The sequence below is a fragment of the Emydura macquarii genome, unplaced genomic scaffold (genome assembly GCF_026122565.2).
Source record: "Emydura macquarii macquarii isolate MOO-44397 ecotype Brisbane River unplaced genomic scaffold, CSIRO-AGI_Emac_v2 contig_2994, whole genome shotgun sequence".
Taxonomy (NCBI): domain Eukaryota; kingdom Metazoa; phylum Chordata; order Testudines; family Chelidae; genus Emydura; species Emydura macquarii.
The window spans coordinates 2,307,343-2,334,543 of record NW_027133131.1 but is presented as its reverse complement, the minus strand read 5'-3'; the positions used below and the strand labels follow the sequence as shown (position 1 = coordinate 2,334,543).

General features: G+C 65.6%; 1 protein-coding gene across 5 annotated transcripts in view; it reads left to right on the top strand.

The window, feature by feature from the left end:
* BAZ2A (bromodomain adjacent to zinc finger domain 2A) overlaps nt 1–24,465 on the top strand; it is a 31,301-nt gene extending 6,836 nt beyond the window's left edge. The window contains exons 2-29 of one of the 5 annotated variants that reach the window (XM_067529657.1): nt 5,768–5,905; nt 7,253–7,825; nt 8,302–8,487; nt 9,426–9,647; nt 9,925–10,104; nt 10,233–10,293; nt 10,394–10,502; nt 10,942–11,043; nt 11,548–11,758; nt 12,178–12,239; nt 12,454–12,519; nt 12,621–12,800; nt 13,239–13,493; nt 14,249–14,463; nt 15,179–15,253; nt 15,622–15,784; nt 16,196–16,255; nt 16,350–16,488; nt 16,589–17,154; nt 17,524–17,734; nt 18,167–18,322; nt 18,423–18,580; nt 18,865–19,148; nt 19,517–19,649; nt 20,008–20,154; nt 20,533–20,765; nt 20,879–21,022; nt 21,387–24,465. In XM_067529657.1, coding sequence (XP_067385758.1) covers nt 5,770–5,905; nt 7,253–7,825; nt 8,302–8,487; nt 9,426–9,647; nt 9,925–10,104; nt 10,233–10,293; nt 10,394–10,502; nt 10,942–11,043; nt 11,548–11,758; nt 12,178–12,239; nt 12,454–12,519; nt 12,621–12,800; nt 13,239–13,493; nt 14,249–14,463; nt 15,179–15,253; nt 15,622–15,784; nt 16,196–16,255; nt 16,350–16,488; nt 16,589–17,154; nt 17,524–17,734; nt 18,167–18,322; nt 18,423–18,580; nt 18,865–19,148; nt 19,517–19,649; nt 20,008–20,154; nt 20,533–20,765; nt 20,879–21,022; nt 21,387–21,555 — 5,196 coding nt within the window. In that variant the 5' untranslated portion in view covers nt 5,768–5,769 and the 3' untranslated portion in view covers nt 21,556–24,465. Of the gene's footprint in view, nt 1–5,767; nt 5,906–7,249; nt 7,826–8,301; nt 8,488–9,425; nt 9,648–9,924; nt 10,105–10,232; nt 10,294–10,393; nt 10,503–10,941; nt 11,044–11,547; nt 11,759–12,177; nt 12,240–12,453; nt 12,520–12,620; nt 12,801–13,238; nt 13,494–14,248; nt 14,464–15,178; nt 15,254–15,621; nt 15,785–16,195; nt 16,256–16,349; nt 16,489–16,588; nt 17,155–17,523; nt 17,735–18,166; nt 18,323–18,422; nt 18,581–18,864; nt 19,149–19,516; nt 19,650–20,007; nt 20,155–20,532; nt 20,766–20,878; nt 21,023–21,386 lie in introns of all 5 variants that reach the window. The other 4 variants (XM_067529656.1, XM_067529658.1, XM_067529659.1 and 1 more) reach the window with 4 other exon arrangements.
* Nucleotides 24,466–27,201: the final 2,736 nt, after the last annotated feature.

The following is a 27,201-nucleotide window of genomic DNA, read 5'->3' as shown; positions in this document are numbered from 1 at the left end:
CTAAATCCCAGGCTGGGGTGGGGCGGCGCTAGGACCCTGCCGGGCTCCCCCCAATCCCGGGGGTGGAGACAGAGGCGGCGCTCGGACCCGCCCCCCAAAATCCTGGAGGGCGGGCGGACGGGCGGCGCTAGGACCCGCCCCCTCCCTTCCCGGCGGGGGGGGGGTGGAGTGGCTGGAGAAGCCGGCGGCGCTAGGACCCGGCTCCCCGGCCGGCCCCGCTTCCTGCCCAGCGCGGCTCCCCGGACCCGGCCATGCTGAGTCGGCCCCGAGCCCGCAGCCCGGCCCGGGCCATGTGAGCGGGACCCGCCGCCGGGGCGCCCAGCCGAGCCGGGCCCGGCACCGCCCGCCGCTCCAGGGCCGGGGGGGCCCCCCACGGTGTGTTCGGGCCCCCGGGGGCGGGGAGGGGGGGAGGATGGGAGAGAGCCCCCCCATGGGCCGGGCTGGGGGGGGACCCCCCCGGGGCTGGGGTGGGGGTCTCCCCCCGTGGTTGTGTTGGGGGTAGATTTCCCCCCCGGGGCTGGGTGGGGGGGGGATTCCCTTGGGGGGGGGGGAATGCCCTGTGCGACGTGGGGCCCGGGGTGGAACCCAGGCGTCCGGGCTCCCATTGAGGGACCCCTCCCCCCCGTGTCTGAGCGCAGCCCCCTCTGCCTGGCTGGGATGTGGCCATTGCGGGGCTTCCCCCGTCCCGCGTGGTTTTGGGGGGGGTGTATAGTCGGGGGGGGGGGAATCGCCTGTGTGTGGGGGGGGGGAATCCCTGTGTAGGTCTGTGGGGGGGGGGGGAGTGAGATCACACGGTAACCGGGGGAGTCCCCGCTGTGTGGCGGGGGGAGGGGGTGACGAGGGCGGCGAGATCCCCCCCCCCAGTTTTTAGGGGCGTCTGGCTGGGAGCCCAGGGCCGTGCCCCCCCCCCACTCGCCAGCCCACCCAGCCAGGTGCCAGCAGCCCTTTTCCTCGGCTCCCTCCCCCTCCCTGCAGGAAGTGGCCTGGAAATGGCAGCTGGGTTTTGTTGCCTCTTGTTGTTTTTGAAATGTCCTTTTCTGCTGGCTGGTTTTTTTTTTGTTTTTTTGTTGTTGTTGGTTTTTTTTTAACACACTCGGTTTGGTTTCGGTTTCTGGACCTCCTCGAGCTCCAGCAACCTGGGCCAGCACCAGGGCCCGCAGCCGGCCGGGCCCCGTCTCACCGCCTTTAAAGGGTCGCCACGTCCATGTAAAAAAAAAAAAAAACCATCATCATCCTCCTCATGGCCCTCTCTTTAGAGCCCGGGTGCCTCCAGCGAGGGGAAGCCCTGCAGGATGAGCCGGAACTGAACGGGGGAAGCTTCAAATCCAGCTAGCTTTGCCCTTGATGCTGGAAGCGGGTTTGTTCACTGTGTGGCAGTCCCCCGGCCCCGGCCTTTCTCACGCTTGCGTTTTAGGGTCCGTGTCCGGCCGGGCACCTCTTGCGTTCGGCTCCCGGGTGAATGGGCCGGGTCCCTGGCTAAATCGCCTCTTCCTCCAGCCATCCGGATAGAAGGCCTTGGGCATCTTGTGTGTTTGGACTGCTGTAACTAGGCCGGTGGAGTTGAAGGGAAGATGTAGAGGAAGATCTACTGGTGGAACTGTGTTCGTACTGTGTTGTGCTGGTGGAACTAGATAGAGGCAAAAATCACGCCCGCCCAAGCGGACGTGGTTGTGGCAGTGCGAAAACCAGGGGTTGGCTGGACCCGAAACTCTCTCTTGTTTCCCCTGAGCAGGGACCAGCTTTTACAGGCTCGTCTCTGCACAAGTTGCCCCAGTTTAATTTTAAATCCGTTTTAAACTGGTTCAGCTGCCCTGCGTGCGCGTGCGTGTGTGTGTGTGGACTCTGTGATGTTGGTTTAACACCGGGTTTATGTTGGTTCAACTTGCGCCAGGCGGAGAGAAACCCGGAGAAGAAGGGGTGCGCCCCCAGGTTGTGCCGGATGAATGAGACCGGTGTAAAATCACGCCCACGGTTATCCCTTTGTGGATAGGCCGGGCTGACGTGGTGGGGAAACACGGAGCGTGGTGTTGGCACTGCTGCAGACGTGTCAATTTTCTGAGAATGAGGTGCCCAGCTGTTGCCATGTTGGCTTGGCCCAAAAAAACCCCACAAAAACGCATGGGAGAGGCTGAAATCTCCTTCAGAGAACACCCCCCCTTGCCCCCGTCTCGATGGAAATTAAATCAACAAAACAAACCACCCACCCGTGTTTCAATTAGCGGTGGGCTTAGCAAACCGGCGCTTCCTAAAATAATACAGAACCTACAAACTCTCTGCCGCAGTCTCCTGACGGCTTCTGTCTGGTTCTGAGGTTCTGCGAGCTGTCCCGGGGGCTTGTAAGCATCTCATTCCCCCCCCCCCACTCCCGCTGCCTCTTCTCTAAGAGCCCCCGCAGACTGGCTGGGGCAGTGCATGTGCCCCTCCATGTTAGTCACAACTGCCTCTGTCACCTCCCCCCCCCCCCCGTGTCCTTTCCTGGCTGTGATGTTTCTTAACCTGCTCAGGATTCCCGGCCGTGTCTGGGATCCTCCTCCTCCTCTCCTGGGAAACGGGAGGCTGCAATTACACGCCGTGGCCTACCTGTGTGGGGGGTGGGGGGGAGGTTGCTGGATGGTTGGGGCGAGCGGCTGTTTCTGGGTGGGAGCTGGGGCCTGGGATTTGCGTGTGTTTTTTGGGGGGTGGGGGCCGAGGCTGCCCAGACCCGTGGGTGCCGGACACTCGGGCCCGCCTGGGCAAAGAGAGAGGTGTGTGCCCGGCCCACCCACGGGAGCCCGTTGCCAATGGGAGCAGTCAGAGCTGCACAACATGTAAACAGAGCCGGCATCCTCTTGTGCCCTGCCCAGCTTTGAGACAGTGCCACTGGAGGCATCTGGAAGCTGCCAGAGCCGGTACCGGCCTTCGATCAATACCCATCCCAGAGCCAAAGTCAGGAGAATGACGCCCGCCCGCCTCCAGTGCGTCTCCTCTGGGGAGGAGCTAATGACGCAGCCAATGTTCTCCCGCAGCCGCGGTGCCTGCTGTCAAACCCTGACCCTATTAGTCCAGCCGCTCCCACCCCATTAATCTCCCTCCTCTTGAAACTCCTCCGTCGTTTGCACTCACTGTAATTAATTCCCCATCTTCCCTGCTTTTATTTTGTTCCCTCCCAGCCGGCCGCACTTAGTATCCTCGTCCTCCTGGCTGCTTTCCCAACGCCACGGTTCCTCCCCACCCCCTGCTGCTCATTGCCTCGCCCTCCTGTCCCCAGCGCCTCTCTTCACCTTGGCACCCCCTGCGCACCACTCTGACGCTCCTGTCCGGTTCCGGCAGGGCCTCTCAGCTCCTCCTCTGACCCTTAAACGGCCGGAACAGGTTTTCCCAGCCAAAAAACTGCGTACCAGATGTACCAGAAAGGTGTTGGCTTTCATTTTTTTTTTTTTAAATAACCACGCTGCATCTGGCCTGGCTTTCCCAGTGCAGGTGCAGGCCGCAGAGTTTTTCTTGTGGCTTGTAGGAGCAATCAGATCCAGGGCCGTGATGGGCCGTGCAGTGGGGGGCTCTGGGTGCAGCTGTGAAAGGGAGATGCGTCTCTGAAGGCAGGGGCTAAGCAGACTGGGGGGGTCGCTTTCTCGGCGGATCGCTAGTGAACGTAACATGGGGAGTCGAAGCGGGACCTCCGGCAGCGTGGTGAGGGGGGGCCTGCGTGCGAGACGAGTTACCTGCCGCTGACGTTTCTTGAGGTGGTGAATCAGGTGCTGCCTTCGTGCGGCGCTGAGAGGGAGCCGGGGAGCAGCCCCTGGCGCTCCTCCGCCCGGGAAGCCTTGCTGCGAACAACGCAACGTGACGAAATCGCCAGTCTTTATTTCGACACTCGCCAGCTGCTTCTCGCAATAGCGTGTGCTCGGTGTGGCCCTTCTGGGAAGGCTGCTGTGTTCGGGCCGCCCCTTCCGGCGGGCCCGCGGCCTGCGTGCATTCAGCCTGGGGGGGTTAGATGCCTTCTAACTAAGTGAGGTGGCGAGGAATCCTTGTGCGTAGGGACCTGGCCCGGGAGCTGGTTCTCAACCACTTCTACTGCAGGGCAGCCTTAGACAAGTCATTTTCCCCTCTCTCTCTTCTGCCTGACCCCAGAGGGGCCCGCTCCTGAAGGGTGTCTCACACCTCTTCCCAGGCATACGGGCAGACCAGCGAGTGGTGATCTCAGCTGGTCTCCTGGGCGGGGGCACCACAATACGCGCGTGAGAAAGCTACAGGGGCAGTGTTTGCTTTCCTTGGTCCCGAAGGTTGGTGCTTTGGTCAGGTCGGTTTCTCCTGGCCTGCGGTCGGGAGCGGGCAGAGATCTGCCTGGGGGCCGAAGGGCAGGTAACCTGGCGGGACCTTTCCAAAAGCCAGCCAAGAGGAAACTGGACCGACCGACCCAGGGCAATCGGGCGGGCTGAATTTCAGGTTTTCTCCCTGGCTTTCGTTTGACCCGCAGTCTGTGGGGTGGGCAAATCCACTGGGAACGCCTGCGGTGAGCTGGTGCTGGAGGTCCGTAGGATTGAGAGGTTAGAAGAGGCGCGCTAGGACTCCTGGGGTCTTTGCTCGACTCCGGCTCACTGTGTGGCCTTGGAGAAACAGGTTCATCCCTCGGCCCGCACTGTAAAATGGGGCTAATCCACCCACGCAGAGAGAGAGAGAGAGAGAGAGAGATTGGGCCTGGTGAATAAATGGCTAATCAAAAGCAAGTTTTATTACTCTGCCCCAGACTTGGGGGGACGGGGAGGGCCTGACTGCTTCTGGCAGGCCGGAGGCGGTCCGAGTCTTGCGTTAAGGCCTCCTCCCCGTTCGTTGCCGTTGGCCCTTTGTCCACAGGACGCAGCAACAAAAAGATGCGACTGACACGCAGCTGGCGTGGGGGGTGGGTGTGTCTGGGAGCGGCAGGAATGACCCGTGGGATGGAAAGGAAAGCCGAGCGCCGAGCTAGCTGGGCTCTGTGCCCTGGGATGACGTTCCCTGGCTTATTCTGTCCGGCCTTCCACGAGCCCGTCGATTTCAGTGACAGGAAATGCTGCTTTCTTCCCAGAGAGCTGCTGGTGCCCTGGTGAAATGGGGAAACAGCTCCCTGCAGGGGAGGGGGGTGAGGGCGCGTCACTGAACCATGCATGCCCGCCGGTGGGAAGAGGCTAGGAACAACCCTGCGGGATTCCTCGAGCTAGGGCCGAAAACTCTCTGCGAGAGCCCTGGAAATCCCCCCCCCCCCAACCCCCCCCAGTTTCATGCAAAAACGAAGCGAGGTCTCTCAACAGCAGCCTTTCCCGGGCGAACCTCCCAGACGTGGCCGCGAAGCGTCTCCCGCCGGCGTCGGGTTGTTCGCTGGAGGGTGCCTGTCTTGTCGGGGCTGCCGCCTGGAGTTTTCTGGCCCTGAACGTTCCCAGCGGGTGGATCCTGGCGACTCCAGGGTGCGCGGGTGGGACGCGGGCCGAGGATTCTGCCTCTGTCTTTTCCGCGTCCACTTTCCTACGCGCGACGGAAATGCTGCTGCCTTTCGGGGTTATTCCCTCCCGTCTCCTGGGACGGGGCGAGCTCTCCCGTGCGACTTGTTTTCAAGAGCCGTGATCCAGCCCCCCGAGTCAAGGAGCTGGGGTACAGGATTCCCCCCCCCCCCACGCTGGCTTTGATCCACTGCCTGTCTGGGGGGGGGGTTGCATTATCTATCCCCAGTGCGATGATGCTGGGGGTGGATGTTCCCGTCCCCCCGCTGAGCCGGGTCGGAGCACGTTTAACCCTTTGGCGTCTCTTCTCTCCTCAGAAATGGAAACAAACAATCATTTTAACTTCACTGGCCTCCCCCCTGTACCCACCGCCTCAGGACTGAAGCCCGCACCTTCGTCAGGGGACAGCCACTACACTAACGGGGCTCCTATCAACTTCCCCCCGCAAGGGAAAAGTAAGTCGGAGGGGTGGGGCTGAGACCCGCAGCTGGTCTCTAGCACCCTGGGCTGCTTAACAAAGCGCGGTTAGCCCTGCTGGCAAGCCGGGGACCCCCACTTGCTCTGCAGTGAGTCAGTTCTGAGAGGAAAAGAACCCAGGCGTCCTGGCCCCCCAGGTCGGCTGCTCTGACCCACTAGCCCCCACTTCAAGCACAAACCCCGCGTCATTTTGCCGGGTGTCGGCTGGCCCGGCCACGTTGGCTCAGCGGGAACGCTCACGGCTGGGATCCCGGACCCGGGGAGGTGAGCCTGTTCCCAGGGAGGAGGGGGGCGCAGGTTAGGGTAGGACGGATCTGGCCCGGCCATCCTCCAGGCCTCTGTATTTAAGCGTCCCCAGTGGTGGTGCTTCCCTGGAGAGAGCCGGGGGTGGAGGGGTGTCAGAGGAGTTGGGCCCCCTCCCCTCCCCCCTCCCGCTGGAGTGGAAGGAAAGGAGCCACTCTGCAGCAGACAGAAGGAAGCCATGTCTAGACTCTCCTGCCCCCAGCCCGTTGCCGGATAGCATGGGGGCTGGTTCTGGGTTCTCTGCTCCCTTGGGAGCGGGACGGGAGGGCAGGCAGGTGGGGCTCGGAGGAGGGCAGTCGCCCGGGCTGTGGGACGCAGCCCACCAGGGAGGACCCATCAGCCACTTTGAAGGCAGCCTGGGGCCGGGCCCTGCGCTGGGCATGGGGTGGGGGTGGATTCTGGCTGGGTTGCAGGGGATTACCGGGGGGTGGGGGGGCAGGGGCGGGGCTGGGGCTTTGCCTGGCATGGCTTCATCCGAGGAAAGGAACGCCTCGCCAGAACGGGGCTTTGTGTGGATCTGGTCAGCTGATCTCGCCAGCCGCCCGGCCCGGACCTGCTAATCCCCGCAGGCTTCCCGGCCTGCCGGCTCGGACGCTGGCCCCGCTGGCGGGTTTCGCCCCGGCCCGCCCGTTCTCCCTTTCCTGGAGACGTTGGCCGGGGCAGCCCTGCCTGCGGCTTCTCAGCCCCCTGCACCCGGAGCTGCCCCTCCCCCCCCAACTTCCCACCACAGCTGCAGGGGCTGGGAACAGGCGGCTGGCCCCCGGTTCCAGGCTGCTCCTGGTGCCCAGGCCGTGGGGCCCTGCCGCAGCCTGCGGAGGGATGCCTCGTCTGGGGCACGGGGTGACGCCCGGGCAGCTGGGGCGAAATCAGACCAACTTCCCAGAAGAAGGTCGAGGAGAGGGGTCCCCTCCCCGCTCAGTCCCCTCCCCGCTTGCAGAGCCCCGGGCGGACAGACGGACGGACGGACATGGTGCCGTGCAATTAACCGACTGGTCTCTCTCTCTCTCCCTTTCCCTCAGCAGGTTTGAATGGTGATATGAATGTTAATGGCTTATCTACTGTATCTCACACTAGTACTTCAGGGACCTTCTCCTCTGCCCCGCACTCCTCCGCCCTCCACCACCCCTACGACTATCTCTGGAACTACGCGCAGTACCCGCCCGCCCCCGCCGGCAGCCTCAAGGAGAGCCCCGCCGCCCCCCAGTTCTCCGGCCTCGCCCAGTACCCGCTCAACGGCATCACCGGGGGCGCCCGGCAGGCGGCCCCGGGGCACAACACTAACCTGAGGGGGGGCCAGGAGTTCTGGGGCAACGGCACCCCCGGCTCCATGGGGCTGAACTTCGATTCGCAGGAGCTGTACGACTCCTTCCCCGAGCAGAGCTTCGAGGGGATGCAGAACGGCGCCGCCGCCGGCTTCTACGCGGCCTCCCCCATGCTGGGCTCCGGCATGCAGCCCTTCTCGCCGGCGCGGGGCCCGCGGGACGAAGCGGGGGCCGGCGAGGTGGGGTCGTTGGCGGCGAAGGAGATGCCGCCCGCCGGCTCGGAGAACGGGGCCGCGCTCATGGGCAGCAGGGAGCTAGAGGACACGCAGCCGGGTGAGTGACTCCGAGCCGCTGGCCCGGGATAGCCGGCGTGACTGGCACGTACGGCGCAAAAGGGACCAGAACCGCATCCCTCCTCCCTCCCCCCCCCGCTTTCCGGTGCTGATCCAAACCCGCGGGCCTGGATTATCAGCTCCTCTAGTGCAGCAGCGGGGGGCGCGCGTCTAAATCAACCCCCCGCCCCCAGTCCCAGGCCAGTCCCAGAACTGCCCTGAGGGTGCCGCAAACCCTGCCGCGCCAACGCCCTGCCCCGGGTCAGGAGCTGGCCTGACAGTGCCCTCCTGGCTCGGTGGGCAGTCACCGGGGTGCCGCTGGCACATTGGCCGTCTCTGTAGCTCCGCTCCTGGGGTGCTTCTCCCCTCTGAAGTGGAGCGGTCGCGGGGGGGCACCGATACCTCTGTCGGGGGATGGAGGGGAGAGGAAGGATGGTGTTAACGTGCTCTCTTTGGGGCCGGGGGCATTGTTTCTAGACCTGAAAATGTGCGGCTACAACGGCTCCGCGCCGGCCATGGAGCCGCTCAGCCAGGAAGCTTCCGTCCTGGCCCCAGACGCTGCTGGGAGCTGCCTGGGGGACGGCTCTGGCGTCCCGGTTCCCCTGGCAGGCACTCACATCCTGAGCGAAGACCCCCTGGAGCCCTTCGAGTCGCTAGCCAGAGGTAGGGGGGCAGCGTCCAGTTGAGAGGGGCGGATCCTTTCCCCGGGAGGTCGGCCGAGGGCGTGACGTCAGTCAGGGCAGCCTGTGCAGTGGGGGTGAGCGGAGGGGATGGGGTGGGCGTCTCCAGGGGATAGAGACTCACCGGTGGGTGAGTTTGCAGGTACGGGCGCTCCCCTTTCGATGCCGCGCCCGGTGCATTAGCAGCAAATGGCACACAGGCCCCCAGGAGGGAACCTGTCTCTTTAACCTGGGGGGGGAAGAAGTTAGGGGGCTGGTTCGTGAAAGGGGGTGCAAGGCTCAGTCTGCCTGTGCCCTGGCGTCTCGCGGGTCTGGGGTCAAGCCGTTGGGAAGCCTGGCCCCGAGGTCGTCTTCAAAGCCACTGACGCATCCCTGGCCCCTCATCCTGGTCCTTTATAAGGGCCCCTTTTCGGTCCCTGCAAACACTTCCCACTTCCCCTTGGCCCCAGCCTCACAGCTGAGCTGCGCCCAGACCCCCTCAGATCAGCACTGTGGGACTTTCACCTCCCTCTTATACCCCCTTGGCTGGGGAATCCCGCCCACAGGTAGGCGGAGTCACGAAACCCCTCCCAAAAGGGGTGGGGTTACAGGATCCAGCTTCCGTATTAAAGGGCCAGTAGCCCCGTGACGCCGTGGGTTACTCGCTGCTTCCGGGATGCTGCTTCCCCAGCCATCCGGGTTTCAGTTCCCAAAGGGTGGGGGCGTGGCTGGAGCCAGCGAAATCCATTAACCCCTGGTGTGCTGGAAGTGCGCTCAGTGCTGGTTTGGCTGTTCCCAAACGGCAGCGCGCCCCAGCGGGAGATGCCAGCTTCTCCCTGCAGGCGTAGAAGGGGTGTCTCGGGCGCAGTCCCACCCGCCGTGGGGTGAGACTCGCCCCGGTTAGGATGCAGCTCAGGCGTCTGGCTCTGGTCCCTCCTGCAGACCCAGGGACTGGGGACCTCTACGAGATGGACAGCTCCCAGCTGGTCAATGACAAGTCTTCTCTGGAGGCTGCCCCGGACATCTCGACCCTCGACTGCTCCGACGGCCCCTCCCTGAACGACTCCAGCTCCTTCGGCCTGCTGCCGGACGCCAGTCACGCCCCCGCCTCGCTCTTCGGCGGCCCCGCCTCGCCGCCCGGCCTGGGGGAGGCCATCTTGCAAGGTGCGGGGCGTCTCTGGGGCGGAGCCAGCCCAGGTGGCATTGCAAGGGTCATGTTGGGAGTGCTGGGGGGGCCGAGAACCCCATTACTCTCAATCCTGCGGGGGGGGGAGGGGGCACTCCGGTTCTGCGGCAAAGCCAGGCAGGGAGCGTGGTTCAGCGCTTAGAGCGGAGGCCACGTGGAGTCAGGACACGGGGGCTGCCGTCCCTGCTCTGCCGCGTGACTCGAAGGGGTTTGTTTTGTTCTGCCCCCCCCTTCTCCCCCCCCCCCCCAATGCAGACAGCAGCTTAGACCTGCACAACGGGGGCGACCCAGGCCCGGAGGAATCTGAGTCGGTGGCTGTCAGCCCCCCCCTGGAGCCGGAGTCCCCAGCCGCCTCGCTGGAGGAGGAGGAGGAGGAAGTGGCTGACGACAGCTGCCTGGAGGCCCCGGCCGTCCCGCTCTGTACATCAGCAACGGGTAAGTGAGAAGCAGCTTCCCCCTGGCCCGGGCTGTTCCAGCCCCGCCCAGCCCTGTCCGGCTGCCTTCTCCCCTGTCTCAGCCCAGCCGGCGGCGCCCAGCGAGTGACTGTTCCCCTGTCTCGGCAGGCGAGGTCCCGCGCAGACGGATCGCCACGGCGGAGGAGGTTCGCTTCCCCCTCCAGCACGGGTAAGGTGGCTCCCTGCGCGTGGGGCTCGGGGGGGGCGGGCAGGGGGCTGGTGCTCTGCCGAGGAGGGTCCCGGCCGCTGATGGGGCCTTTCCCGCGCAGGTGGAGGCGAGAGGTGCGGATCAAGAAGGGCAGCCACCGCTGGCAGGGGGAGACCTGGTACTACGGGCCCTGCGGCAAACGGATGAAGCAGTTCCCCGAGGTGATCAAGGTAAACGTCCGTCCGTCCCCCCCCGCCCCCCTGCAGGCTGCTGGGGCAGCTTCCCACCCGCCCCGGGCGCCCGGCCCCGCTGGCAAGTGCCCCCCCAGCTCAGCCTGCGTTCCGCAGCCCCCTCCCCTCCCCGCCTTGCTCCTTCTGTAGTGACAGCTGCCCTTGTCCCAGACCAGGCAGTACCACGGGGCCGCAGGCGGGTTCCACCCAGTGGAGCAGGATCCTCCTGCGCCCCCCTCTGCTGCCCCCCACGTTTGCCCGCTGCCGGGCCGAAGCTGCCCCCTATGCCAACGCCCAGTCTGCACGGCCCGGCCGGAGAGCCATGGGGGTGTTATGGGGGAGGGGTTGCCTGGGGGTGGGGTGGGGGGAAACGCCCGCGTTGGGGCGCCTGCCCGCTGCGGGGCCCCGATCGGACCCTTTCCCCTTGTTCCTTCCCCAGTACCTGAGCAGGCACGTGGCGCGGGACGTCCGGCGCGAACACTTCAGCTTCAGCCCCCGCATGCCGGTGGGAGACTTCTACGAGGAGCGGGACACGCCCGAGGTGGGCACCAGCCGGGTCGGGGGCTGCCCTTGAGTGCAGCCGCAGGGGGAGGGGCCCTTGCTTGTCTCTCGGGGCCGAAGATGCAGCGAGTGCTGGGGGGGGGCTGCACACACGTACTGGGGTTGCACCCGAGGTGCAGGGTCCGGCCGGTCTGGCGGTGCCCAGGCCGTGGGGCCCCATGGCTTTGCCAGATGGCCGGTCTGAGCCCCTGCCGTGTTCCCCGGAGCCTGCCTGCCCGACGGGCGCGCCCCCCCCCCTCCAACCTGCCTTCGTGGGCATGCGGCAGAGGGAACGGCCTGGGCTGGGGGTCTCCCGGCGGGGGCCAGGCGAGCCGGCTGCGGGGGGGGGGGGAGGCGTGCCGGGAGCCGCTGCAGCCGAGAGGCAAGGGAGGGCGTCCGCCTCGGCCGTGGCCCCGGGGCTTGGTGCGGAGTCGTCGTCGTCGTCCCCCGTCCCCCCCCCCCCCCCCAGGGTTGATTCCGGTTCTTGCCCCCCCTCGCCGCGCAGGGCCTGCAGTGGGTGAAGCTGACCCTGGAGGAAATCCCGGCGCGCATCCAGGCCATCACGGGCAAGCGCGGGCGGCCCCGCAACGCCGAGAAGGAGAAGGCCAAGGAGGCGCCCAAAGCCAAGCGGGGCCGGGGCCGGCCCCCCAAGCTCAAGATGGTCGACTTCCTGAGCAAGACGGACGCCAGGCTGCTGAAGAGACTGGAAGCCCAAGGTGTCCTGGAGGGATGTGCAGGGGCCAGCGGAGACGAGATTCTCCCTCCCCTCGCCCCCACCCCCCCTCGGGTGGGGGAGGGCCCTAAATCCAGGCTTCCCACAGGACACCCCCTCGGCTGCACCCTGTGTCTGATCTCCCACCTTGGGGAGTGGTGGGTCCGCTATGGCGGGATCTAAAACTGCAGGCGCCCCGCCCCCCCCGCCGAGGGGTGAAGGGCTCTGTGCTGGCTCCGACTGACCCCGCTCCCTTCAGTGCCAGTCCCTGGTATGTCCCACCCCCCACTTTGCGGGGCAGACGGCTCAGACCTGCCAGAGGGGCAAAAGCAATGCAGGGCCCGGCCGTGGGGCAAGGTTGGGGTGCGTGCCCTGCCCATGCCCCCCTTGACTCCTCTTTCCCCCCCCCCCCCGCACTTGCAGAGGTGCTCAGCGACGAAGACAAACTGAAGATGAGCAAGATCAAGAAGAAGATGAGGCGAAAGGTACGAGTGGCGCTGGGGAAGGGTCCCCCCGGCTGGCCTGTCCGTCACCCCTCCTTCCGGGCAAGGCCTGGCTTGGGACTCGCCTCCCTGCAGCGGGGGGACAGAGGGGCTCTCTGGAGCTCAGAATGGGGGGGGTGGAGAATAGGGGGGGAGGGGGAATCCCCCTCCCCCTCCCCGCCGGGTCGGCAGCTGAGCTGGATTTCGTCCCTTCCAGGCAAGGAACAAACAGAAGCAGGAGGCCAAGGTGCCCAAGCCGAAAGAGACCAAGAAGAAAGCCAAGGTGGGTGCAGAGGGCCTTGTTTGCAGGGGATGGGGGGGGGGGTGTGTGGAAATGTGGGGGGGCTGCATCCCCAACTCGCCCCCTGCCGGTCTGTCCCCTAGGCGAAGAAGGAGAAGGCGCGGCCCAAGGAGAAGGCGCGGCCCAAGGAGAAGGGCAAGGCGGTGCGGAAGGTGGACAAGAACTTGCTGGCCCAGCGGCAGCTGGAGGAGCGGCGCCGGCAGCAGGTCATCCTGGAGGAGATGAAGAAGCCCACTGAGGACATGTGCCTGGGCGACCATCAGGTTGGCTGTGCCCCCGCCCCAGCGGGAGGGAGAGATTGGGGGGCCTCTTCTCCCCTCCCCCCCCCCCCCGGGCTGGAGTCAGGGTCCACGTGCCCCTCCCCTGAGGCAAGCAGCTGTCTGGCTCTGCAGCTTCCCGGAGGGCGTCCCCTGCTTCACTGCGACCCCCCCCCCCCATTGGGGGGGGTGGACAGGGATTGGCTGCAGGGCTTGGCTCCCCGCGGGGCATGCCCCCCCCCACGCAGGGCGCTGGCCCCTTGGGTGGGGCGGGGAGGGGAGGTCACAACCGTGGTGCCCGTATGTTGGAGGTTGGGGTGGGAGACGACCGTGGACCCTCTCCCGGAGCCACGGTGAAACCTGGCGGGCTCCTGGCTCCCAGGTCGGCGCTCCGCCCGCTAGACCCCTCTGATCCCCCCCACGCTCCTCGTCTTGCTCCCGCAGCCCCTGCCAGCCTTTTCCCGCATCCCCGGCCTCGTCTTGCCCAGCGGGGCCTTCTCCGACTGCCTGACCGTCGTGGAGTTCCTGCACACCTACGGCAAGGTGCTGGGCTTCAACGTGGCCCGAGACGTGCCCAGCCTCGGCACCCTGCAGGAGGGGCTGTTCGGCGTGGGCGACAGCCTGGGCGAGGTGCAGGACCTGCTGGTGCGGCTCCTGCGTGCCGTCCTCTACGACCCTGGCCTCCCTTCCTACTGCCAGGTAGGTGGGTGAGAGCCGAGCTGCCAGCCGGGCCCCTCGAGCCGCGGGGGGGACAGGGTCCGGTTTGTTCAATTTCACCGTCCTAGGATTTTAAAAATCATAAATTTCACCGTTTCAGGTATTTAAAATGTGACATTTCAGGGTGGTGTCACCGTGGGGGTCCCAACCCGAAAGGGGGCCGTGCGGGGGGAGGGGGGGTCATGAGGCTGTTGTAGTGGGGTCACAGTGTTGCCACCCTTATTTCTGTACTGCTGCTCTCCAGCTCTAGCTGTCAAATCGGGTCCTTATGCCGGTCAGATTTCACACTCCCTGGCATGTTTTTCACAGCTGTGGATTTGGTAGGGCCCTGCCAGGGTGACCAGATGTCCTGATTTTTATAGGGACAGTCCCGATATTCGGGGCTTTTGCTTATCTAGGCGCCTGTTACCCCTCACCCCGTCCCGATGTTTCACACTTGCTATCTGGTCATACGTATAAACCACACGGCACGGAGGGGCAGCATGGGGAAGGAGGGGGAGTGTGTGGTGGGGCGCAGGGATGGGGCGGGGAAGTGGGGCTGTGAGAGGTAGGATGGCCCAGTGGTTAGGGCATCAGGGAAATCCCAGGTTCCATTTCCTGCTCTGCCACAGACTTCCTGTGTGAGGTGGAGCATTGTGGGGTCAGGATCTGGCTGTGCTTCCCCCCCCGCCCCCAAAATCCTCATGGACCCTCCCCCCTACTCTGCTGCTTTAACTCCTCTCCGCCTCTCCCCCCAGTCCCTGAAGATCCTCGGGGAGAAGGTGTCCGAGATCAGCCTGAACCGAGACACTGTCTCCGAGATCCTGCGCTGCTTCCTCGTGGCCTGCGGGGCTGACGCCGACCTGTGCCACGGCCTGCGGACCAAGCCCTTCCAGGCGCTGCCTCCGGACCGCAAGGCGGCCGTCCTCGCCTTCCTGGTCAACGAGCTGGACGGCAGCGCCCTCATCATCAAGTGAGGAGTGGGGCCGGAGTGGTGGGGCCGCCTGTGCCCTATTTGGGGGGGGGGGGGGGGCTGCATATAACATGGAGCCAAACACAGCTGTTACCTTTAACAGGGTGGTGTGGGCCAGGGAGACTACATGTCCCAGCATGCATTGGGCTGCCCTGGGGCTCGGGAAGGACAGGGAGACTAAATATCCCAGCATGCATTGGGCCACCTTGAGCTGGGGGTTGGTGCAGGCCAGGGAGACTACATGTCCCAGCATGCATTGGGCCACCCTGGGGCAGGACAGACTACATGTCCCAGCATGCATTGGGCCACCCTTGGCTGGCTGCAGGCCAGGGTGACTACATTTCCCAGCATGCATTGGGCCACCCTGGGGCAGGACGGAGACTACATATCCCAGTATGCATTGGGCTGCTATGAGCCGAGTGGTCAGGCAGCTTGCAGACAAGAGTCCCAGCATGCAATGCTGCTATCCGGTGGGTGTGGGAAGCTTTGCTCTAATCCAGGCTGGAGTGTTGCATGCTGGGACTCGTAGTCTCTGCGCTGCGCTCTGCCCTCCCCAGCTGGGCCAGGACCCAACAGGCTGGGCCGGGAGGCGAGATCCGGCCCGGGCGCCCTGGCAGCGTCGCTCCGTTGCTGTCCGACGGGGGCCCGGTGGGGGCGAGTGGGGGGGTGAGGTCCGGCTCTGCCGGGTCTCCTGAACTCGGGGCTGTCTTTGCAGCGAGATCGACAAGACCCTGGAGAGCATGTCCAACTACAGGAGGAACAAGTGGATCATCGAGGGCAAGCTGCGCAGGTCCGTGCGGCTCGGGGCTTCCTGCGGTGGGCTGGGGCCGGGAGGAGGCAGGGAGCTTGGCTGCCTTCCTGGGGTGCGGTGGGGGGGGGAGCCTCTGACAAGCGGGTCAGTTGATCAGCCCAATTCATGCCGACGGACCGCGGTTAAATATCCCAGCGGGGATGCCCTGCAGTGGGTGATGGCATCTGCTGGCCCGGCGTTGGTTCTCTTCGTGCGTTTTTCTGACCTCGAGTCACTTGTGCTTGGTGACAAACGACGGGGGTTCGAGCCGGAGCCTGTTGGCGCCACAAAACTCTGTCTGGGGATGCGGTTTAGGGAGTCAGCCTCATAGCCGGGCATTCAGGATGTTCCTTGTGCGGGCTCTGCAGGTTGAAAATTGCCCTGGCCAAGAAGACGGGCCGCCCGGAGTCGGAGATCACGGGCCTGGATGAGGGGCCGCGGCGGCGCAGCTCCCGCATCACGGAGGAGAACAGCGGCCTGGAGGCAGAGGAGGAAGAGATCCGGGGCCGGAAATCCCGGAAGGATGAGGAGGTAGCCGCATGGTGGGAGTGGGGTCTGGGGCTCCTAGTGGGGGCGTTCCCCTCTGGCTCTGAGGCAGTGTTTCGTGGTTCGAGCAGAGGAGATGGGGAGACAGGACTCCTGGGTTCTTTTCCCAGCTCTGCTGCTGACTCACGCAAACTTCCCCCCTCCCCATGCCTCAGTTTCACCATCTGTACCATAGGGGCAACAGCACAAGGGTGAGCCAGTGCTGGTGACGAGACTCCACCCCCACCCCCCCCCAGTGATGGGAGCTGCTGACGTATAAGGGGTAAAGGGGGTGGGCCCACTACTCTCCCCTCTGCCTAGGGGTCCCATATGCCGATCCCGGGGAATCAGACCCCAGAGGGTGGTGGGCCGGGGGGTTTCGCCCCTCCTGACCGTCTCCTCTCCCCCCCCTTGCAGGGCAGCATTCCCGCGGCCAGCGTCTCGGAGCTGGAGAGACAGATCGAGAAGCTGGCCAAGGTAAGGTTGGCCCGGCCCTGTCCGTGACAACCCCCGGCAGGCGGTACCCCCGCGTGTCCCCCGTTCACCCGCGCCGCTCTCTCCCCCCCCGCAGAGGCAGATGTTCTTCCGGAAGAAGCTGCTCCACGCCTCCCAGACGCTGCGGGCTGCGTCCCTGGGCCAGGACCGCTACCGGAGGCGGTACTGGGTCCTGCCCCACTTGGGCGGGATCTTTGTGGAGGGCTCCGAGGCAGGTGAGCCGGGTCGGGGCCCTGTGTGTGTGGGGGGGGGGCTCTAACGGCCCCCTAGAGGAGAGGCCGCCACAGCTCTGATCTCTTCCCACCCCCCCTGCAGCTGCGGAGGAGGCGCCGACGGACACGGAGCGGGTGCAGGAGAAAGAGGAAAGCCCCGAGATCTCCCCGGTGAAGAAGGAACCAGTCGTGGTGCCGATCCGCGGGGGCCGGAAGAACTGCACGGTCGCCCGCTCCCGGGGCCGGCCGCGGAAGAGCAAAGAGGAGCCGGCCCGGCCCGGCGGGCCCAAACCCCCGCCCCTCAACGGGCTCCTGGATGACTCGGTGCCTCTCTGCCCCAGCCAGCACGACCTCAGCCAGTCGGCCTTCCTGTCCTGGCTGAGCCAGACGCAGTCCACGCTGCTCAACGGCTCGGTCCTCACCCCGGACAGCAGCCCCGGGAAGGGGGACCCCAGCCCCCCAGCCCCCGAGCAGCTGCCGGACCCCGCCTCGGAGGAGAGCTTCCCAGAGCCGGCGGAGAAACGGGGGCCCTGGTTCAACCTGCTGCCCCGGACGCCCTGCCATGAGGACCCCCCCCTCGCTACCTCCTTGGACGAGCCCCCCGCTAAAGCCATCCCCCAGTCTCGCAGCCTTCACCCCGGGGACCAGCCCAAGGCCGCGGGCAAGCGGGTGAGAGCTAGCCGGGTCCTCCCCCAGTGCAAAAGGGAACCGGGGAATGGGGCACGGGGGGCGGCTGGCTGGGATGTGGGGGACTGGCTGGCGTGGGAGAGCAGGCGAAGGGATCCAGAGTTTCCCCCTCTGGGGCAGTAGTAGCCGGACGGGCATAGGGTTCAGTTCCCTGTTGGCAGGGGCACAGTGGGCATCCCCAGAGTGAGGCTGCCCCCCCCTTCTGGCCCCTGTAGGGGTCACTCTAAGCAGGGCTGGGGAGCCGCCCTTCGCCCCGTGGGGTGGGGGGCACTTGGGGTCCTGGGGAGGGGGAGGCTGTGTCCATCTCCCCTGTGGGGTCTGGGTTCACCCGCGCTCTCTCTGCCCCCCCAGCTGAACGGCTCCGCCTCTCCCCCCCTCGCTTCCACGCCCCTCCACGCCAGCCCCAGGGTGCCCGGCACATGCCCGAGGGGCCGGGGGGGACCGGAGAAGGCCAAGGAGCCGCCGGGGCAGCCCAAGCGCCGGGGCCGGCCCCCCACCAAGTGCTTCAAGCAGATCGAGCAGAAGTACCTCACCCAGCTGATGGCGCAACCCGTGCCCCCAGGTGAGACCCCCCCCCCCCGCCCGCCGGGCACTGCCAGCAGCTCCGCTCTTCTCCTTTGGGGCAGCCCATTTCCCCCCCCCCCAAGCTGAGACCCATCACCTCTGGCACGGCTCATATCCCCCCCGCCCATCCCAACTTCCCTTCTGTGCGCCACAAGGGGAGGGGCGCTCCTTCTTGTCCATCCCCCCCCCACTGTCCCTCGGGCGACGCATGGGGCGGCAGGAGCCCCCGTTGCTGATTTAAGGCGCAGCGCCAGCACGTGGGGAGCGCTGGGCGTGGGGCTGGCGGTCAGGACTCCTGGGTCCCTTTCCCTGCCGTGTCCCTGGCTGCGGATGGGGGGTTGTTGGGTGTCCCCTTCCCCGCCGCGGTGGCCACTTGGGAGGGGACCCCCCCGCCCCCAGGCGCTCAGCCGGCTCCGCTGCCGCCTTGCAGAGATGCGGAGCGGCTGGTGGTGGCTCAAGGAGCCGGAGGAGCTGGAGGCCGTGGTCCGGGCGCTGCACCCGCGGGGGATCCGCGAGAAGGCTCTGCACAAGCACCTCACCAAACACCGCGAGTATCTGCGCGAGGTCTGCACGCGGGCCACCGCCGGTGAGCACGCCACCCGCGGGCGGGATCGGGGGGGGGGGGGGGGGCCGGGGCGGAGGAAGGGGGAGCAGCCGCGCTGAGACCCTGCCTCTCTCCTGCCCAGATCCCATCTTCCAGCCCGCGGCCGCCGGCCACCCCGTCTCTCAGGAAGCCCTGGCCCAGTGGTCCGCGACGCAGTGGGCCTACGAGACAGACCTCGCCCTCCTGCAGTGGGTGGAAGAGCTGGAGCAGCGGATCCTGCTGGCGGATCTGCAGATCCGGGTAGGGAACCTGCTTCTCCCCCCCGCTCGGCCGGCGAGCATCGGGCACAGCCCAGCCCCCGGGGCGCTGACTCCTCCTAGCTGCTGCAGGGGACGCGGGCCTGGCCCGGGGGCTGCCCAGCCCTGCTGCGGTCGTGCCCGGGACCCCTGCCCGGACTAGAGGCTACTCAGCTTGGGCTGGTGCTTGGATAAAGGGCCCCTGAGTGCTGCTGGGATCTGCAAACCGACCCCCCGCCTCCCAGGGTCCTGGCCCCCCCGTTCTAAGGCTCTGTCCCCCCCGCCCAGGGCTGGACGTGTCCGGGCCCCGACTCGGCGCGGGACGACCTGCGGTACTGCGAGCACAAGGCGGAGGCCCTGGAGGACATCACCATCCGGAACCGGCGGGAGGGGCTGCCCCCCTGCCGGGAGGCCACCAACCCCCTGGACCTGGCCGTCCTGCGGCTGGCGGCGCTGGAGCAGAACGTGGAGCGCCGGTACCTGAGGGAGCCGCTCTGGGCCCCACACGAGGTGCTGGTGGAGAAGGCCGTGCTGAGCGACCCCGAGGCGCTGGACGTGGGCCCCACGGAGATGTGAGTGTGTGTCTCCCCTCTTCCCCCGGTTCCCCAGTGCAGGCTGGGTGGGGTCTAGCGCCTATGGCACAGGCTGGGAGCTTGGACTCCTGGATCCTTCTCCTGGCTGTGGGATGGGGGTGATGCCCTTAAAGCAGGGGGGTGCTGGGTGCCAGGACTCCTGGGTTCTCTTCCTAGCCCTGCCATTGCCTTGCTTTGTGGTTTAGTCATGTCCCTGCCTTTCTGTGCCTCAGTTTCCCCCTCTGGAAAGTAACCCCCTCCCCAGGGCTGGGCAGGTTGCGAGAGATACTTCGCTTGTAACCAGCTCCCTGTCAGGGCATCCTACATGCAGCAAGTTGAGTGTCCGTTTCCCCCCCCTGCCGCCCCAGGGCTTACGAGATCACTCCCCGCATGCGGACGTGGCGCCAGACCCTGGACCGGTGCCGGAGCGCGGCCCAGGTCTCCCTGTGTATCTACCAGCTGGAGAAGTCCATCGCCTGGGAGAAGTCGGTCAACAAAGTGGTAAGGGGGCGGCATGGGGCATTCAGTGGTTCCCGGCCGCGAGGGACAAAAGGGAAGGGCAGAGAAGAAGCAGCAAAGCTGAGGGTGGCGGCACCTGTGGAACTCCCTGCTGCAGGAGGGAGAGTCAAGGCTGGGAGTCTCTGTGGGAGCCACCTCCCACTGCAGGGGCCGGATCTGGACTGAATGTACCTAGCGGGGTGAGAAAGAAATGCCTGGCCCTGCCTGGGGAGGGGGCGTGGCCTGTTGTGGCCCTGCCCAGGGAGGGGGCGTGGCCTGCCCTGTTGCTCATGACCAGCCTGGCTGGGCCAGGCTGAGCTCATGTCGGGGGCTGGGGGCTGCCCCTCTCTGTCCCCCCCAGACGTGCCTGGTGTGCCGGAAAGGGGATGACGACGAGCGCCTGCTGCTGTGTGACGGCTGTGACCGCGGCTGCCACCTCTACTGCCACCGGCCCAGGATGACGGAGGTGCCGGACGGCGACTGGTTCTGCTCCGTCTGCATCTCCCAGGTACGTCCCCGGATCCCTTGGGAGACGGTGCATGGGCTGAGCCGGGCTCCCCTCCCCTCCGCTCCCCCACTTTATCAAGGGGAGCAGGGAAGTGCCACCACCCCCAGAGGACCCCCCCCCAATTGCTTCCCCAGGGCCACCCAGATCTTCCCTCCCCCACCTCCAACGCTTGCGTTGCAGCTCCCCTCCCCCGGCTCATTCTGAGCTCCGATAACGACCCCCCCCCCGTTTCCCCGTCTGCTGGGGGGTGGCTGCGACACCTCAGGCCAGCGGCCTCCCTCGTGCCTCAGTTTCCCCATTGCGCTGCTGGAGTTGGAGAGCCACCGGTCCTGGCTGGTGACTCCACCCCCCCCACGCCCCCGCTCTCTCTCCTTGCAGGCAGGGGGCGAATACCCCGACGGCTCCGGTTCCCCCCGGCGGGGCAAGAAGCGGAAAGGCGGGCGTCTCTTTGGGGCGGGCTTCCCAGAGGAGGAGGAGAGCCCCGGGCGCCGGGCCGTGCCGCGGCGGCGTGACACCCTGGCGGTGCCCCGCTACTCAGGGGAGGGCCTGTCCCCCTCCAAGCGGAGGAGACTGTCCCCCCGCGGCCAGAGCAGCGACCTGACCTTCTGCGAGTACGTACCCCGGGGGGGGGCACTGGGGGTCGCACACCCTGGGTCCCTTTGCTGCACCCCGCCCTTAGGGGCCCGGCCCCCTCCCTCGCTGACCTCCCCCCTCCTTCCTGCAGGATCATCCTGATGGAGATGGAGTCGCACGAGGCCGCCTGGCCCTTCCTGGAGCCCGTCAACCCCCGGCTGGTGCCCGGCTACCGGAAGATCATCAAGAACCCCATGGACTTCGCCACCATGCGGGCGCGGCTGCTGCGGGGCGGGTCAGTGCCCGGGCCGGGGAGGCTTTCGGGCTCACCCACCCCCGCTTCCCAGCACGGAGCTAGTGCCCGGGCCTGCGCCCGCCCGCTTGTCTGGGCCAGATGTCCCCAAGTCGCGGGGGGAGTGCAGGGAGCCAGCAGCTGGTTAAATACAGCCTGAGCGCTGGGGGGGGTGCACAGGATAGCGGGAAAGGGCCAGGATGGGGCAGATGGGGGGGACGGGGACGGTCTGTCCACACCGTGGCCCTGGGCAGTGTTTGAGCCCCCCTGCTCACGGTATTTCCTGGGGCTCCAGAGGCTGCTGTGATTCGGGGGGCGGGGGGGTGACTCAGTCCAGCTGACCGTGCTTCCCCCCCCCGCCCCCCAGGTACATGAGCTGCGAGGAGTTCGCCGCCGACGCCCTGCTGGTCTTCGACAACTGCCAGGCCTTCAACGAAGACGACTCGGAGGTGGGCTCGGCCGGGCGCGCCATGCGCCACTTCTTCGCCAGCCGCTGGGAGGAGTTTTATCAGGGAAAACACGCGCCTAACCCGTGAAACGGGCGCGGGGGGGGGGGACGGGACGACTCCCCCCTCCCTCCACGCCCCTGACCCGACGCCCGTCCGGTGCAGGGGGGCTGGGGGGGAGGGCGAAAACGCGGGCTCTACGGGAGCCCGTCTGGCTGCCTGCTGAATTGCCCCCGGAGGCTGGTCCCGGTACGGCGTGGGAGGGGCCCCCCTCGGATAACGGGGCGTCGCCGCGGCCCAGCTGCCCCCCGCCCCCCCCCGGACTGTGTAAGCCAAAAAAAGAAAAACGCCAGGGTGTCGCTCTGTGGTTTCCTTTTTCTTTTCGACGCGGGAACAAGCCGGCCAGGCGAGGACAGAAACCGACCCCCCCCCCTCCTCGCTGGGCGTGTTGAACATAGCAATAGTTGTAGGGAGTGTGCGAGGAGGACCGGGCGTGCGCCGGCCGTCAGGCGTTAATGGCCAGTAACGTGCACTCGACCCCTCCAGGTTCGCGTCACGCTTCACGCCCGGCCCCGCTCGCGCCCACGCCGAGACGCGCTGCTCCCCTGCCGGGACCTTCCCCGGCCCCCTTTTTAACCCCCCCCCTTTACCTTCCGGGACCTTTATAATACCCTCAGCAGGTTCCCCCTCCTCCCTGCCCCCCCCAGGCTCCTCCCCTGGGCCGTACCCCCCTCTCCCCCTCAGGCCCTACCAGTGCAGACACTTTAGTGGAGGGGGTGTCCCTGTGGTGCCCCCCCCTCTCCCCGCGGGGCCAGATCAGCTGCCCTCCCCCCCCGCTGTAGGGCTGTTCCTCCCTCTAAGCCCTCTATTCTTTTTTGGTCGGGGTGGGGGGGATCTGATGCACCCACACGGCTCTGGCTGCAGGGCTGGGCTTGGGGGTCAGTAGCCCCTTCTCTGCCCCTCAGGAAGGACCCCCCCCCCCCCCCCCCCCCGCGTGACCTAGGCTCGTGCAGGGGATCCTGGCGTTAGCTAGGCTGTGTGGGATCCCGAATGTGTGGGCCGCCCCCCAGCCCCCAGGCAGGTGGGTTCCCCTTCCGTCAGGCCCGTCCCCCCCCCCCCCCCACACACACACAGCTGGTGGGGCAGACACTTCCCCTGCCCTCTCCCCCACCCCCCCTGCTCTTTGCAGGAAGCACAGAGCTCCTCCCCCTCCCCCCTCCCGCCTTTCCCGGGCAAAGAGCACCGGGGGCAGTGGACTGGGCCCAGCAGCTGCCCCCCAGCGGGGAGGTGAAGGGGGGGCAGAGCGCAGACTGCTAACCCTAACCCTAACCCCCCCCCCCCCCATTCCTGTTGCCGGCTCATGGAGCCGGAGCTGCTGTTTTGATTCTTCCTGTCCCATGAAGGGCGCCCCCCCACTAGCGCGCCCCCCCCCCAGCCCATGCATGAGGCCCCCCCTGCGTGGCTGTGCCGGGGTGGGGGGCGGCTGCAACGAGGGGCAGGCCAGCCTGGTGCCCGGGCTGTGGGGAACCCAGCCCAGGGGATTCACCCAGAGACTCCCTCGGCTCCGTGACCCTGGCTGCTCCACCAGCTGCCTAGTGGGTTTAGGCGCCCTCCTCCAGCCTGGCAGCGGTGACTGACTGTCGCCACCTAGTGGCTGCTGAGGGCCCCCCACCCCCCAATATCGAGTTATGATCCCAGGCTGTTGGTGAATACTGGGGGGTGGGGGGGAAATAGCTCCCCCCTTAGCCCTTCACTCAGTCCCTGCAGCGCCGCTCACTCAGCCTTGGTGGCGCCCCCCCCCCCCCCCCCGCTCACCCCTAGGCCTTTTGGGGGGGCCCCCAACGGAAGGTGGAGTGAGGGTGCGGAAATCAACCCCCTGGGGCCCCATGCCCTGGCTGCCCCCCCCCGCTCCTCAAACCATGCTATTACGGGTACTCGCTTTGGGGGGGCGGGGCGGCGGCTGGTGCCCCCAGCGGAAAATCCAGCTGTGCTGCATCTGGGCCCCCCATCACCACACGAGCACTGAAATCAACTAACCTACCTGGGGTAGTGGGAGGGTGACCAGCGGGGAGGGGGGAAGCCCTGGGAGCGAAGCAGGCCCCTGTCATGCATTGTCCTGCCCTGTCCCCCCCCCCCCCATCTTTAAAAAGTAGCCTTTTTTCTATCAAATAACCTCAAAAACTTTTTATTTTATTTTATTTTTTTGCTTTGAAATAAGAGGTGGATTTGAACTGACTTTATATTATGCATAAATATTTATATTTTATCTAAAGAACTGCGCTGTAACAAACGGGGGGGTGGGGGGGGTTGGTTTGTTTTTAAATCATTTGGATCCGTCAGGTTTTTCCCGTCGGGAACGTTTGAGTCTCTGTAATGTCGTGTTGTTAATTTTTTTTTCCTGGTGATGACACCTTGAATTTTAAATCCCCCCTCCCCCCCCCAGCTACTGGGCTCCCCCCCAATTAATCCAGATGTCCTAAAGCCCCCCCCCCTCTTCCTTAGCGGGGGGGGGGGGGGGGCACCATGGTGTAGAAATCAGTTCTGGACTGAGTAAGAGACGACGTTTGGGATGTGGAACATATTTTATTTTTGAACCCTTAACAAGTTGGTTTTGTAAATTATTGGGGGGGGGGGGCTTCTAGAACTGGCCTTCTCCCTCTTCCCCCCCCCCCCCCCCCCATCTCTGTCTGATAAACCAGGAAGAACCAACCTAAAAGAAAAGAGTTCGGAAGTTCCTTTTCCTAGGAACAGGACTGGCTTTTTTTATATATATATATAACCAAATGTGGTGTTCTAGTGACTTTTGATAATGTACAGGTTTTGTGAATTTAAATTTCTTTCTTTCTATATTTTTAGGACCAATCTCATTTTTAATAAGGTTTAAAGGAAAAAAAAAAAATCTAGACCTGCTGTTTGTTCCCTGTGGTGTTCCCACACGGACGGCTCTAGTAAGTGCTTGTCACGTGACCAGAATAAAAAGAAACCCACATTTGATAGAGATGGTGGTGTCGGGGGGTCTTTCTGGTGGGGGGGGCGCTGAATCGGGAGGAGGGGGAAGGAAAGAGTGTAAACGGCCCCCCAGCTTTTGGCTTCCAAAGTTCAGGCGTCGTGTCTGGAAGGAAGAGCGGGGACTAGTCAGATGCAGGGCCTAGGAGAATTAGGAGCATGGAGGCCATAGCATTTTAGTGCCTAAGGGGCTGTTGGAAAAAATCCTCCTCTCCCTGAAAGGGCAGCACCTGTGGAACTCCCTGCTGCAGGAGGGGCGCTCCCCTGCTTAGCTCTGCTTGGAGCTGTTGATAAACGCTAAGTAACGCACCATGGAAAACACAAGCCCAACTAGAGAGAGAAAAAAGGAGGGGTGGGAATGAGCTGTTCCCACTCCAGAGCGAGCGCTGGGTGGCAGCCGGGAGGGTTCGCCGAAAACAGTCGAACGAAGCGAGCAGGCTGTTGGGAACGCGGAGGAAAGGGACGGATACTAAGCCAGAAAACAGCGCAGCGCCTCTTTACAAAGGCAGGGGCCGCCTGCAGCTGGGGGAAGGGGCACGGAGCCGGACGGCTACTTCCCTGCAGGCTGGGTGGACGCACGTGCCTGCACTTGCAGCTGGGCCCGGTAGCACGTTACCTGGGGTGTAAATGAGGCCTTTACCTTCAGACAACTCAGCTGAGTGGCCGAAGGGAGTTGGGCACCCATTACCATGACTAGAATTTGGCGTCCGTTCACCCTAGATCACGGGGCCCAGGCTCGCCCCTGGCAAGGGGGCCTGAGTGGCTGCTCGCTGAATCGTGACTCTGCAGGGGGTTGTCATGCAGCTCAGCCCCCTGGCTCCGCTGATCTGGGGGCCTGCCCCCTGTGGCAGGATGGCATCACAGCCGTGGGGCCAGCCCCCCACTGGCTGCGCAATCGCCCCACGCAGCGCTGGAAGGGCCTGGTTCATGCTTGCCTGAAGGCTCCATCCTCTTCCTTGCCCCATAGCTCATCCACAGCCAGCAGCTGAGCTGAGCCTGGGCCCCCCCCCGGTGCCAGCCAGCCCCAGCTGCTGCCCACTATGAATCGAGCGTGCTGGGTCTCTGACACGAATGGCCTCAGCCTCAAGCAGGGCCACGGCCCACTGATCTCGGGCTGGAGAGGAGCCTTGAATACACTGTCCTTGACTGCCCCCTCTCCACCCCCCAGCATCAGCCTGGTCCCATTACCAGCTGCTTCCCCTCCCACCGGCATAGCCCAAGCTGCGTTGCTGCTGCCCGTTGAGTGGGGGACTCATCCCCTGGGGTGGGACCGGGGCACGGGTTCCTCCCCACCCCTCCTGGACCAGGCCCTTTGCCATCACACCGTCCCCAGGCGGTGAGTTCCGCAGGTTGTGCGCGGTGTGACAGATGGGCCCTGGGCTCCCCTACGCCACGGCTGCACTAACCCACCCGGCCTTTCCCAGGCCACCACCAAACCACAGAGGAGACGGAGCCGGTTGGTTTTTTTTTTTGTTGTTGGATTTTTATCCCCACCTTTTTATTTAAAAACAACCTTCCACACGCGGCGCGGGGCTGCTCCGGCGGGGCTGGGGGGGGGGCAGGGAGCTGGGCCGCAAGCCCGGCTGGCGCACGGAAAGCAGGAAGATACAAAACTAGAAACCTCCAGAGTGATTTAAAAAATGAAACGAAACTTAAAAACCTGTACAAAATGCTCCTGGGTATAAATTAAAGGGGGGGGAGGGGGGCTGACTCCTGCAAAAGGGGGGGGGGGGAGAAGCAGCACAAGGGGGGTGGGGGGATGGCAAAGGAGCCCCTTGCTTTAGCATTTCTTCAGGGGGACCCTTGAGCAGATGGGTGGCGCTGGAGCCGGCGCCCCTTTCGCGGGGCATTTGGGGGGGCAGCTGGTGCAGGCTCAGGCCCAAAGCCTTGCGCTGCCTGTGCCGCCGCCCCCCCCCGCCCGGCCTGGCCTTCGTGGGGGGGGGTGAACTGGTTTGTTTTTGGCAGGCCAGGCCCCCGCCAGCTGGTGCCCGCTTGCCGGGCTGAACCCCGAAGCAGCAGACAGGGCCCCCAGGCTGCGGCTTACCCGCCCCAGCCACCCCCACGGTGCCGCGAGCAGCCGGGGGCCGGGCCGGCTCCTGGGGGCACCTGCAGTGGCCCATGGCCTGCGCTGCAATGCCCGCGGTGCCAACGCTGAGCAAAGCAGCTAGTGCCATCGGGCCCTCTTTGGTTTACACCCGGGGCGGCAGCCCCTGTGGGACACCCCCCGCCCCAGGCCCCTGCTCTAGGCCGAACAACGCCGCCCCCCCCCAGGCTACACCACCATGTAATAACACAGGCAGCTGGGCCTGGCCTGGGCCGACTCCCCCGTAATTAGCAGCAACATGAGGTCTGTGAACGCGGGGGCGGGGGGCGGCGAGGTAGGTGTAGGGGGGAACAACTGTAACAATGAATAGTGGGTGGCATGCAGGGCCACCCAGAGCTTCGTGGGGGGGGGGGGGGGGCGTGCTGGCCAATCAGGGGCTGTGGGCAGGACAAGGGGGGGTTGGAGCTAGGCGCCGGCAGGCAAAAGGGGGCAATGGGGTCGGGGGGGGGGGGGGGGGCAGGCTCCATGGAGCTAGCCCGTCACGTGTGGGGCCTGGATCTGGGGCATGGGGGCGATCAAGGCACAAGACTCGAACTCCAGCCGCCTGACGACACGCTCCCCACAGCAGTGGGGCAGGCAGGCATGGGCCGCACGTGACCAGCGGGGCAGGAGCTGGGCAGAGCTGT